Source organism: Dasypus novemcinctus, chromosome 17, assembly GCF_030445035.2.
Source record: "Dasypus novemcinctus isolate mDasNov1 chromosome 17, mDasNov1.1.hap2, whole genome shotgun sequence".
In the NCBI taxonomy this organism is placed as follows: Eukaryota; Metazoa; Chordata; class Mammalia; order Cingulata; family Dasypodidae; genus Dasypus; species Dasypus novemcinctus.
The window spans coordinates 3,254,634-3,267,945 of record NC_080689.1 but is presented as its reverse complement, the minus strand read 5'-3'; the positions used below and the strand labels follow the sequence as shown (position 1 = coordinate 3,267,945).

The 13,312-nt window shown below is 51.4% G+C and overlaps 1 protein-coding gene across 4 annotated transcripts in view; it reads left to right on the top strand.

Moving 5' to 3' along the window:
* Positions 1–13,312, top strand: part of LMAN2L (lectin, mannose binding 2 like) — a 29,642-nt gene that overhangs the window by 14,581 nt on the left and 1,749 nt on the right. For 3 of the 4 annotated variants that reach the window (XM_012519603.4, XM_071208708.1, XM_071208709.1), the window contains 4 exons: positions 352–384; positions 1,392–1,553; positions 1,643–1,757; positions 13,070–13,189. In XM_012519603.4, the coding sequence (XP_012375057.2) occupies positions 352–384; positions 1,392–1,553; positions 1,643–1,757; positions 13,070–13,189 (430 nt within the window). The remainder of the gene's footprint in view (positions 1–351; positions 385–1,391; positions 1,554–1,642; positions 1,758–13,069; positions 13,190–13,312) is intronic. The other variant, XM_058278110.2, reaches the window with a different exon arrangement.

Sequence of the window (13,312 nt, the reverse complement as noted above, 5' to 3'; positions counted from 1 at the left end):
CGTCTGGTCTCCCTGAGTCTTGCTTTGCCTGTTCTATAAGCCCCCTTCCGAGAGCTCCAGGACTCTCCTGGGCTGGGGGGTTTTCCTAGCAGACCCCTTTGAGAATCTGATGACTGTAATAGGCCCTCTTGGAAAAATGTACAAGGTCCAGCACGTGCAGTTTTGCCAGTAATTGTGGAGAGTGAGGAGCTGCTGAACGCACTCCGTGTACCCTGAAATCCTGGTTGGGGACTTAGGCTGGTTTGTTCTGTCGCCGCTGGGTCAGCTCTTCCGTGGCTGTTTCTCTCTGACTTGGTCTCCTGTCTTCTGTGCCCTCTCTTGTTTTTATAATAACCTGCTGGACCCTCTCAGGCCCAGAAGAGGCGATATTCTCCAGGAGTTCAGGTACTTGGTTCTTGACCACTGTCCCCCAGCCCCACGTGTGTCCACCCACATTTGCTGTTGTTCGGGATCCACGTGGTTGTTGCCTCAGGATTCCCCGTCTCTGGTCTCGACTGCATCGCCACCTTGCATGCTGACCGTCTGGACAATGGGGGCTCACCCAGGAAGTGGCATGCCTCCTGCGACCCTCTCCCTCCCTCCCCGCCCCCTGCACTGCCTCAGCACTGGGCTTGTTCTGATGTGGGTAGCTCATCCTTTCTAAGGAAGGATAGGATGTTCCTCCAGCTCTGTTGGAGAAAGAAGACCTCCGAAATAGATTGGGAAATTGGGAGGCTTTCCCTTTTCTCCTTGTGGTGGGAGAACTTGCCCTGAGTGCTGTGTGGCTGAGTCCTGAGTAGGCTGGAAGGTTGTTATGGCCCAGAGTGGTCCTTGAACTGGACAGCACCGCCCAGCAGCCTGCTCCTGGCAGTGCGCTTTCTGAGTCCTAGTCCATTCAGTGCCATGTGCTTACAGCGTTTAGAACTGGAGAGGTGCAGCGGTTCCCCTGCTGAGTCAAGCAGGCATTTTCAGAGTGCCTGCTGCGTGCGAAACCCTGACCCTGGCAGGAGGCACGGGCTGGGCTAGCGATGTGTGGAGAGCTTAGTGAAGGAGTTCTTTTAGAGAAGCTTACCTGCTGGTTGGAGAGAGAGGTGCCTAAACAGGAAAATAGAAACTCCAGTCTCGGGCAGTGTGTAGGAGCCAAATGGTGATCTCTGGGAGTACTCAGGTCAGACTCCAGAGCCTAAGAGGTGTCGCTGCAGGCCCACCCCAGATCGGGAACCAGGAGAGTTCCTGAAGGCAAGTGATTCCTGGGCCCGCATCCCTGAGGGGCCCCCTGGGCGTGGAGGCAGCGTGGTCGGGTGCGTGGGCTGCTGTCGGGCTCGGCCCGAGTGCAGTCCTGCTGTGTCGGCGTGTGGCGCGGGTGCTCTGAGGCCCTGCTCACTGCCCTGTGCTCTCTCCTGCTCTCGCAGCGGGTGTTCCCCTATGTCTCAGCCATGGTGAACAATGGCTCCCTGAGCTATGATCACGAGCGGGACGGGCGGCCCACGGAGTTGGGGGGCTGCACAGCCATCGTCCGCAATCTCCATTACGACACCTTCCTTGTGATTCGCTATGTCAAGAGGCATTTGACGGTGAGTCCCTGTCCTGGACCAGGTGGGGGTGGGGTCATCTCCCTTCTGCTCCCATGACCTGATTGATTTGCCTCTTCCTTTTATTCTAGATAATGATGGACATTGATGGCAAGCACGAGTGGAGGGACTGCATCGAGGTGCCGGGGGTCCGCCTGCCGCGGGGCTACTACTTCGGCACTTCCTCCATCACTGGGGATCTCTCAGGTAGCCCTGTGCACCCTTAAGGGCACTGAGGTCACGTCTCGCCCTCAGGCCTTGGGGAGGTTTCTCAGAGGGAGGAACCAGACAAGCAGTGCTCTGGGAAGGAAACGCCCTGAGCAAGTCTCTTCCTGTGCTCTTGCATCCAGGTCCCTGAAAGCCTCAGGCCTGGGGTCTCTGGGTGTAGTTGTCTTTGCCACTGCCCGTGGAAGGCAGAGTCGTCTCTCCAGCAGCCCAGCTCCTCCAGCCTGCGTTTGGGGCCGTGCTTCCCCTTCCTATTGCCCTTTTCTGTAGTCCACCTCCTCTCCTCCCATCAGCTGATGTGCTCCGTTTCCCTTTTCTTAACAGCATTTCCTTAACTCTGCCATCCTTCTGCTCAATCTCCAGGCTTTCCTTTTAGCTCAAAATTTTTTTCAACCTGTTACTTTGAAACACTCTCAAACTCACAAAAAGATACAATCCCATACAGAGAACTCCAACATGCCCCTTTTCTCAGAGGCACCCAGATAGACCAGTGTCAGTATTTTGCCAGTTTGCTCCATCGTTCCCTCTCTGTCCGTCCGCCTGTCAGTCTGTGTCCACCCGCTGTCTATCCATTTTCTGAACACTTGCTTGTGGGTTGCACACGCCATGCTTCTTGAATGCTTACGGTAGGGATTGAGTCCTGCCCCCCACAGAAGCAGGGTTCACATACCCACCCCTGTCCTGTCGGAGATCCCATCTGTAGGGACCTTGGAAAGTGCCCAAATGGAAGGAGGGCGGGCTTTTCTCCAACATGGCTGAGGTCCGTATCAGCAAAGCACATGGACACAGAAGGAGAAGCCACGGGCAGAACCAGAAGCTGGAAGTCAGCGGAACCCAGAGGAGAAAGAGGTGCCACCAAGTGCATCGCCATTTGCTGGACAGGTCAAGGAACCCCAAGATTGCCAGCCAGCCCAAAGGTCCCAACCCCAGGAGGAAGCAGCCTTCCAGCCTCTGAAACCATGAGCCAACCCATTTTGTGGTATTTGTTTTAGCAGCTAGGAAACCAAAACAATATTTGGTACTGGAAATTGGGGTTCTGCACTGACAAATACCTAAAACCATGTAAACAGCTTTGGAAATGAGTGGAGGGTAGAGGCTAATTGTGGACGAATAGTGAGGCGATTGACGGGAAAGGCTTAGATAGCTTTGAAGAGAGTCCTGGTAGAAACAGCAGTTAAAAGTACTGGTGACGAGGCCTCAGGAGGAAACAGTGAATGTGTTCCTGGAAACTGGAAAAAAGGAAATCCTTGTTATAGAGTGGCAGTGAATTCGGCAAAACAGTGTTTCTGATGTCGGATTGAAAGTGGAACTTAAAAGTGATGAACTGGGCAGCGGATGTGGCTCAGGCAACTGGGCTCTTGCCTACCACATGGGGGGGTCACTGGTTCAGATCCTGGTGCCTCCTAAAGAAGACAGCGAGCTGGCATGACAGGTAGAAGCGGTGAGTTGACACAACAAGAGACAAGAAGAAAAAACATAATGAGAGGCAACGGTGGGGAGCAGAGGTTCCTGGTGCCTCCTAAAGAAGACAGCGAGCTGACATGACGGGTGTCTGTTGGCACGATGGGCAGATACAATAAGATGACACAGTAAGAGTTACGGGGAGGAGGAACAGGATGGGAGACACAACAAGGCAGGGAGTGGAGGTGGATCAAGCAGTTAGGCGCCTACAGGGAAGATGAACAGACCCAGCAAGTGAAAAATAACAAAGGAGTGTGGAGAAATAAACTAAATAAAAAAAAAAGCGATGAACTTCTGTATATGTACCTGAGGTTTCCAAGCTAAGTGTGGCGCACGCGGCCTGGTCTCCCCTTGCAGTTTACAGTATAACAACTCTTACGCAAAGGAACCTGCAGTTGATGGCTTTTGAAAATGCTTGGCCTGTCCAGACAGTGTTCTCTGGACCTGGGGCCAGGAGTGGCCCTAGCAGGGACCACCCAGGCTTCCCGGGCACGAGTCCCCAGAGGACAGGGAGCCACGTGAGGGTTTAACTGATCACAGGTCCAGTCGGCCACTTCAGTGGAAGTCAGGATTGGAAATGCAGTTATCCAGGAAGGATCTGTGGAAAGTTCTACTGTCTGATGGTTTGGACCTGCTTGAACTGCATGCAGAGCCGACAAGGTTTTTTGTAAAATTTGTATGAGCAGAACCACTGCCAGCCTGGACTGAAAGGGGCCAGAGAAGGGATGACTTGAAGGAAGAATCACTTCAGGGGCAGAACCATGGAAGCTTGAGGTCTGGAACAAAAAGCTCTCCTCCGGCCAGGGGCACAGTGCCGCCCACATGTGTGGAAAGGGCTTAGAGGCAGGGGTGCTCGCGCGCATTATTCAGGGAGACTGCTGCCACCCCAGTGCCCGGAGAGGGTGGGCTGGCATCTGGGCCTTCCTGATGCTCTGAGGGTGGGGCCTTCACTGCAGTGTTCTGGGGAGCCCCGTGGGAGCACTTGGAATGGGGGGCTCTGCTGCCCCACCCCTGGAGGCTTCGCGGGCGCGGCCCTTGCTGGGTTTCCGACCTGAGGCCGGTGGTGCCCGTCTGCAGTGGGAATGTTCATCTCGTATCTGTCCCACCAATGTATATTGGAAGCAGTTAACTTGTTTTCTAGGTTTCACGGTTCCATCAGACAGGAATATTGTCCCAGGTCAGCCCCACCCGGAACAGATTTTGATGAGCCTTTGTGCTTAGCATCGTTCCACATGGCTGAAGGCTGCCGGGGTGTCGTGATGGAATGAGTGTATTTTGCACTTATTTTGGTTGATAGCCTCTGGTCCTGTGGATGTCTCCCCATTTGTAAATAAGCCCTTTGCAGATGTTCTTCGCTACGTTGCCCAAACTGAATGAGCATGGGCCTTAGTGCATTATGGCTGAAATCCTTGTAAGCAAAGGAAACCGAAGGAGATGCCTCGGGAGAGGCAAGAAACTGGAAGTCAGCTGAACCCCAAAAAGAAGAGATGCTGCCTTGTGCCTTTCCATGTGACAGGAGCCAAGGAACCCCGAGATTGCCGGCTGGCCAGAAGATACCAACCCCTGGAGGAGGGCAGCTTCTGGCCTCCACCTTGAGCCAGTAAATTCCCTTTGTTTAAGCCAATCCATTGCATGGTATATGTTTCAACAGGCAGGAAACGAAAACAACTGAGTACTGCCGCGTGCCTTTCTTAGGTAACCGCCCTGAAAGCCGGTGTCAGGGGTAAGAAAGTGAGCGTTGATACAAAGCTGTTGTTTCCGTATTTCTGTCTCTCAGGAGTGTCCTTTTGAGCCTTCTCTCCTCCCTTCTTAGCTCCTGCCCAGGATCATGTAGTACATTTAACTGTCATTGTCTCTTTAGTGGCTCTTTGGTTGTTGTTTCTTTAGCTGTGGGAGCATGTATACAAATAAACACCCATATCTCCCAGTCCCCGGCACGCATTCAGTGGGATGAATCACGCTCACGGTGTGGTAACCTCACACCTGCCGTTACAAACGCGCCCATCTCCACAAGCAGGCCCCCTGCCCCAGCGTGCATGTACTTCACCCCCACGTCCCCTGTGCCCCACCCCTGGCAACCTGTACGCTACTTTCTGTCTTAGCAAGGTTGCAAGGTCTCCGATAATTTTGTTGTAGTTTCGTGGGTCTTAAATTTAACATCTTAAACCCATAACAGTCTTGTCTGCTCTCATACTGACTTGACTTCAATAGTGTACACAAGCTTTGTCCTGTGCCTCTCCGTCCCCCACCTTCGTGTGGTTCTTTCACAGGTCACGTTTGTACGTTACGTGTGCAGAACCACCGATAGATCATTAGGTTTTATGGATTTGCCTTTTACATTTTTCAAGTGAAAAGTAGAGTTACAAACTCACACTGCAAGAGTGGTGGCATTTATAGTTGCCCAGGCCATTGCTCCTGCATGCAGCTTTCATCTGCCGTCAGCGTCCTTCCCTTTCAACCTGCAGAGCTCTCTGCTGCTGCAAATTCCATCTTGTTAATCAGCTCCAAGAACGACTTTCTTTTTTTTTTTAAAGATTTATTTTATTTCTCTCCCTTTTCCCCCCACCCCTTGTCTGCTCTCTGTGTCCATTCACTACGTGTTCTTCTGCATCTGCTTGCATTATCCGTCGGTCTTGGGAAACTGTGTCTCTTTTTTTGTTGCGTCACCTTGTTGCGTCACCTTGCTGCGTCACCTCTCAGGTGTGCGGCACCAGTCCTGGGCAGGCTGCACTTTTTTTCACACGGGGCAGCTCTCCTTACATGGTGCACTCCTTGCACATGGGGCACCCCTCTGCGGGAGCGCCTCTGCGTGGCACAGCACTCCTTGCACGCGGCAGCACCGCACATGGGTCAGCTCACCACACAGATCAGGAGGCCCTGGCGATCGAACCCTGTACCCTCCATGTGGTAGATGGACACTCTATCAGTTGAGCCATGTCTGCTTCCCAGGAAGGACTTTCTAAACACTGAAGTGCAACAGAATATTTCTTTCTTCTAGTATTAAAAAGATGACATTCACAAACATTTTTAAGTAGCTCTTCTACACGATCAGGGCGGTGTCGTCTTAGTGTAGTGAAAATCCCTCTTAATAGTCACATTCTTGACGGAAATTTCTTTTAGGTATGTTTGGAAGTACTTCCTAACCGGTAAGAGAACATTGTGTACAAAGTTTTTAAATGTCCCTAGATGCACATTAATTTTTTAAAAAACCTTTCTAACCAAAAAAATTTTTTTTGCTAGAACCAATAATCTCAAGAGCCCAAACTAAAAAAATTAGTAAAAGAAAAATACCCAGACTTGACAATGTCCCAGATTTGTCTTTAAATGGAAGGAAAAAATTTTGAAACACCTGGAGCTTTCTAAAAGTCTTAGACAGGCTGGCTACCCTGGGAGTTCAACTCAAAAATAGAGGTTGATGTTTCAGGGCAGCTCTAAAAATCTTTATAAGTATGGCATTTGGAAGCTCGATGCTGGGTCAGAGCATTTTATCCCTTTTTTGTCTTCAGTTTTGTGCATGCCCTATCTCAGTTGTCTCTGATTTCCTCCAGAGGAGCAATCGTAGCCACCCTAGCGTCTGGTGTCTGGCCGCCGTGGTCTCTGGACCGTCCATGTCCACGTTCACATCCTCCAGGCTTGTCCCCACCTCCTCCAGAGCAGACCATGTCCACGGCCTCCAAAGGCACCTGCTCTGTGCCCGCGTGGCCCACTTGGCTCTGGTGGCCAACCAGGGATTGTCCCTTCATGCCTGCGTGGCCTTGGAGGCGTGTTCCAGGTGGGTGATGGTGATGAAGCCGAGTCCCCCGGACCGCTGTGCCTGCTGCCCATGGCCATGACCACGTAGGGCTAGGCCCGGGGTGGCCGACGTGGTCTGCCGGCACCTGCTCCTCAGTGCTGGCGTGGAGCCTCCCGCAGAGACACGGCAGGAAATCCACCCTGGAGCAGCAGCCAAAGCTGAGGAGCGGAGAGAATTGCAGGCGGCTCCTCGGTGTCACTGTAGGGGCTTAGTGGCACAGACTCCCTCAGCCGGTCTTTCACTTAGAGCCTCTGAATCTTGCCCTCATTTTGGAAAGACCCTTTTGCCAGATACAGAATTCTTTTTTTTTTTTTTTTTTTTGTACTTAAGACCTTTATTAAAAGGTGCTTGCGGTTTGTTGACTTTTTTTAAAAAAATGAAGTTTTAAACTTATTACAAGTTATAAATGAGGTTCTTAAAAATCTTAATGTGACCAGGTATGAAACAATTTAAATATCTTTAAAGGTGTATTGAGAAAAACCAGACTTTTAAAAAAATCACATTTGGCATTATCAAAATGAGACATCTTAAGGTAAAAATAATAAAAACCCCATGCTGCATAGATAGTGTAGGTAGTTCTAGTTATCTGGTCAGTGGGCAAAAAGCAAGCATGGCATGTCTTCAACTCGTCTTTTGTTCATCTCTCAGTGCTGGAATTTCATATTCACTTCTTGGTGGCTGGCTAAATCAGAAGGTGGGAGATGGGGAGCCGGCCTCTCCTCAGCCTTGGGAGCAGATGAGCCCTCTGGGTGGACCGGCTGCTGTCGCCTCTTTGCCATCTTGTGGTTTAGGGTCTTCTGAGCATCTGTGTCTTTATTGGAAGCTGCTGACCTTGGTCATCTCGGTGACTTTCCTCGTCCTCACTGCCATCCTCCGTGGGCTGCGCATCGTGGTCGGTCAGCCCAGCGTGTCGTCTGCTCACGGTCTGCCTTGCTGTCCTGCACCTGGCGGGCAGCACCGCCATCCCTTCTGGCGCAGGAGGGTTGGAACGCTGTGCTCACCGCCCAGGGGTCTCTGCCCCCTATAGGGTGGGAGCCGTCGCCGGCCCTGGGGCCGACGCAGGGGGCCTGGCTTGGGGATCACCCTGGTCCCTCATTCCTCTCCCCACTCTCGCTCTTCTGGTAGTTTTGCTGGTGACTGTGTGGAGAGCACTGCCACAGGGCGTGTGCTCGGCCTGGCTGCCGCCTTGCTCTGGCACGTTGGCGGCCCTTGCTCCCTTTGTCCTTCAACGGCACAGACCCCACGGTCTCTGCCCCCGCCGCTACAGAGCAGCTTCTGGGGCGGCTCTTCAGGGCAGTCTGCTGGACAGGCACGTCTTCGTTGGTGTCTTTCCCATTAGGAAACCATTTCTGTTCCTAACATCGAACCGTCTGACCCTTCCCCAAACCTCCTTGCCCCTGCTGGCAGGCGCTGCCGACGTGAGGCCACCCTGGGCGCTGCTCCCTGCCATGCCGCTCCCCAGGGCACCGCTCCCCGCGCTGCTGCCTGTGGGCTCAGGCTTGGCGTCAGCAGCGCTGAGGGCGGGTGGGGTGGGGGGTGGCCCTGGATCTCGGCCTTGCGGATCGCAGTGGCAGCGGCAGCTGCGGTTCCTCCCGGGTGTGATGATAACTAGGCCGGCAGCTCAAGGATCTGGGATTAGAATTCTTGGACGGCAATTTTCTTGCCTTTTCATAGTTTCTGATGAGAAATTGGCACTTAATCTTATTTAGGACATGTTTCTTTCTTATGGGTTTCAGAATTTTCAGCTTTGGCATTTGACAGTTTGGTTATAATGTGCTATGGTGTGGGTCTATTTGGGTTTATCCTGTGTGTAGTTTGTTATATGTTTTGGATGTGTATATTCAGGTCTTCTGTTACATTTGGGAAGTTGTCAGCCATTGTTTATTTTTATTTTTATTTTTTTAAGGTTCTGGTGCCAGAGGTTGAACCCAGGACCTCGTATGTGGGAAGCCTGCGCTCAGCCGCTGAGCTCCGCGGCGCGGCTCCCCGCATTGTTTCTTTGAGTTCGCTCTCTGCCCCTTTCTCCCTCTTCTCCTCCTGGGCCCCCCACAGTGTGTCTACTGTGCTTGACGTCTCTGTTGACCGATGGTTTCTAATGCTTTAAGCTTCTCCTTTGCCTGGGCCCTCGTTTCTCATTCCTTTGTATTTTGTAATCTTTTGTTGAAACCTGGGCATTTTAACAGTTGAATGGCTATCGCTGGAACTCAGACTCTGAGGCGCCTCTTCTGAAGCTTGTATCTAGCTGGTGATTTTTGTTTGTTCTGTATTTGTTGTTTTAGCTAGAATTTTGAATGCCAGGAACTAAGAGTAAAAAAAAGAAAAAGAAACCCACCTTCCCCAGTCTTTGCAGATGGGCTGTGGAGTGCTTTCCTTTAGAGGAGAGCTCCAGGCACAGCTAGGGGCCTCCTGGTCCTTGGTGTGCATGGTCCAGCCAGGGGGCGACAAGGTCCTGCTGCTCTCAGGTGGCCCTTTTCTTGATTCGGCACTCATCCTGTTACTATGGGATTTTAGCTGTTTTCTGGAACTTTGAGAAAAATGTTTCTGCCAGTTTTTGTGGTTGTTCAAAGCTTCTGTGGACAGACAGAGAGCCCTGAAGTGCCTCACTCCGCGGCGATCGGGGTGCGTCTGGAATGTTTGCTCAGACTTTGGAATGTGAGTGGTGTCCAGGTGCTTCTGTCTCCTGGCCGTCCCTCTCCTGTGCTGCCCTCCGGCCTGCACCTCTGCCTTGCTGGAGGCTGTTCCCCACAGCTGCTTCTGTCCCGTGGCGTGTCCGGGGCTCTGCCCTCTGCCCTCCCTGTGCTTCAGTCAGCTCAGGAGTCACCCAAGCCTCTCCCTCCTGACCTCCAGGGCGTTGGCGTGCACCTGCCTCCTGACCTCTGCCCGTTCTGCCCAGACCCGTGGCTTCTTGGTAGATGCTTGTTCTCTGCTGCCCTTTAGCCTCCCCATAGCCTCTTTTGGGAAGAGGTAAAGAACCGAGTATTTGATTCTGTTGATTAATGTAATTTATTACAGATGAAGCTAGTTCGAAATAAAATTTTTCTCCAAATAGAAAGGCAGGGAAGTGGCTGTGGCTCAATCAGTTGGGCTCCCATCTACCATACGGGAGGCCCTGGGTTTGCGTCCCAGGGTCTGCTTGTGAAGGCAGGCTCGCCCGTGTGCCATGGAGAGCTGACGTAGCAAGATGATGCAACAAAAGGAGACAAGCAGACACAGAAAAAAAACAAAAAACACGCAGTGAGTGGACACAGAGGACAGCAAAAAAAAAAAAAAAAGCTGCAAGGGGGTGGTGAATAAATCTTAAAAAAAAAATAGAAAGGCAAATGCCTGTCTGAAGGATGACAGCTACTACTCCACTCCACCCATTGTTGCCAAGAGGAAATGGGGGCTAAATGAGTCCACATCTTCCAGTTTTCAAGAGAAGCTGTAAATTTGGATTTTGAAAACAAAATCTCCTGAGTGTTAAAACAATAGTAGCTAATATTTTTGAAAAGGCAACTTGACAGTTATGCTTTACATACAACCAAAGTGTATGGTTTGAAGAGTTTTGATATATATTAACACTTATGTAACCCTCAGCACAATCAAGGTATAGAATATTTCTGTCCCCTGCAAAAATTTATTGTGCCCCTTGGCAGTAATTACAGGAAAACTTTGTTCGGCTTTCTTTTACTCCCAAGATTAGTTTTGGCAGCTAGGTTCTAAACACTGCAGGCCAAACTGATCTGAAGTAACTAAAGTTGAAAGCTTCCTTGACTATGTGTTTTCCATGGAGCTTACAGTTTCTAGGACTTGCTCTGTCACCTGATGAATGCATTATTGGAAACTGGGAGAAAGGCAGTCCTTGTTTTAAAGTAGCAGAAAACTTGGCAAAAATGAGTTTTCATGTCGGAAGAAAGGCAGAACTTGAAAACAATGAACTTGGATGTTTAGCTGAGGGGATTTTGAAGCTAAGTGTGGGAAGTACAGCCTGGTTTCTGCTGGCAGCTTATAGTAAAATGGGAGAGGAAAGGGACGAGCTGAGAATGGAACTCCCAGGCACAAAGAAACCAGCAGTTGATGGCTTGGGATAAAAGCAAGTCCCCAGAGAATAGTGCTCCATGTGCGGGTTTAATTGCACATGGACCCAGCCAGCTGTTTCAGGCGAGTCGGGATTGGAAGTGCAGTTATCCAGGAAGGCTCCATCTTCTGAGAGTTTAAACTCTTGCAAACCGACAAGTTTCTTGTGTAATCTTACAAGTGGAACCACTGCCAGCCTGGACTGAAGGGGACAGCGAAGGGATAAATTGAAGGAAAAATCCACTTTTAGGGAAAAACTGTGGAAGCTGAGCTCTGAACCAAAGTCATCTTCTCAGGCCAAGAGGGGCCCATCCATGAGGGAGGAGAGGGTAGGCCTGCCCCGAGCTTGGAGAGGGCAGGCTTTCCAGCCTGCTCTGGGGGAGGAGTGCTGCCCCCACTGCTCCAGGAGGGCGCTGCGAGAGCCTGGCTGCCACCCCAAGCCTGCACCCCAGTGTTCAGGTGCTGGCAGGGCCGGGGCTGCTGCTCCGTCAGGCCTGGAGGACAAGACGCCCCCCGTAGATGACTCTCAGACCCTGAAGTCTGGTGGGGGTGCCCTGCTGGGGTTCAGACCTGCTGGGGTCATGAGCCGTTTTCCTTCTAATTTCTCCTTCTTGGAATGGAAACGTTCATCCTATGCCTGCTCTTCCATTATCAGTGGGAGCCAGGTAGCTTTTATCTATGTGTCAAAGGTTCACAGACAGGGCAGTTGTGCCCATAAGCCATTTTAATGAGAATTCATAGGAAGCATTGTTTCTGAAATGACTTAAGGTCTTTTGAGATATGGTGATGGAATAAATATATTTTGCACATAGAATGTGTTTTTCAGGGTCCAGAGGATGGGCTGTGGTGGTTTGAAGCTGAATGTAGCCCTGAAAAACAAGTTCTTAAATTTAATCCGTTCCTGTGGGGGTGAACCCGTTCTAAGTCGGACCTTTTGAGGAGGCTACTTCAAATGAGGTGTGCCCACCGCAGTCAGGATGCTTTAATCTCATTACTGGAGCCCTTTATAAGGGGAGTGAAAATCAGACGTGAGAGAAAGCCACTGGAAGCAAGGAAAGGAAATGGAACCCAGAAGAGAAACGGGACCAGGAGATGCGGCCACGAGCCTTGCCTGTGATGGGAGCCCGGGATCGCCGGCACCCAGCCCAGAACACCTCCGGCTTTGCGGAGAAAGCATCGCTTTGATGGTGCCCTCACTTGAACTTTATTTTCACACCATAAACTAATAAACTCCCATTGTTTAAGTCAACCCATTTCATGGTATTTGCTGAGCAGCCCGGGGAAACTAGAGCAGAGGTCTAGAGCAGGAGGTGTACAAGTGATGCTGGAACTTCCCAGAAAAGCAAGAAAGATACCAGTAGCTTCTGGGTTCATGTCAAAGGCCTCAGGAGCCAACTTGAAGAGTCTCCCACGGACCCAGCTGGGTGAAGCACGTCACCTCTGTGAGCTGCTCTTGATACTTTAGGGAGAAATCCAGTCCTTAGGTTCTCTCTTCCTCTTCTTTCTTTCTCTTTACTACTCTCTACTCTCTTCTCTTGATTACTTCTTTTTCGTTACTAGTGAGATTCAGGGTCATATTTCTGAGGAGTTGCAGAGGAAGAGGCAGAGTCCGCCAGGGAGGATTGTCCCGTCAGAGCTGTGCCCTGTCCGTGGCCACCCAGCCCCTGCGGGCCCCCTTTCCTGTCTCGCTGCAGGGAAGCTGCAGTGCTCCTGCGTCTCTGACTGCAGAAGGGTTTCCATCTGATGAGGGGTTTCCTCCCTGTGCGTGTTCTCTCAATTTTTCAGTTGCACAGGTAATGCGTGCTTGTTGATACAAACTTAAATACAGCATTCTTGTTCCCCACCCTTATTTTAGAAAACAGGTTTCAGTTGCTCTGCTTCGAGGTCCCTGCTAGTTAGCAGCAGATCAGAGGCTTGCGCCCGGATCCTGACGTGGTCAGCTCCTTCAGGTGGCTTGAGTGGCCCTTGTTCTTTTCTTCTCCAGACAACCACGACGTCATTTCCCTGAAGTTGTTTGAGCTGACAGTGGAGAGGACCCCCGAGGAGGAGAAGCTGCACCGAGATGTGTTCCTGCCCTCGGTGGACAACCTGAAGCTGCCCGCGAGTGAGCACGGGGGCCTGGGAGCGGGCCGCGTGGCTGGGGAGGGGGTGCAGTGCAGCCTGCACCTGTCTCCGGGGCTTCCCTCTGAACGTGGAGCATGTGCACCGGTGATGTGTAGCCAGGAGG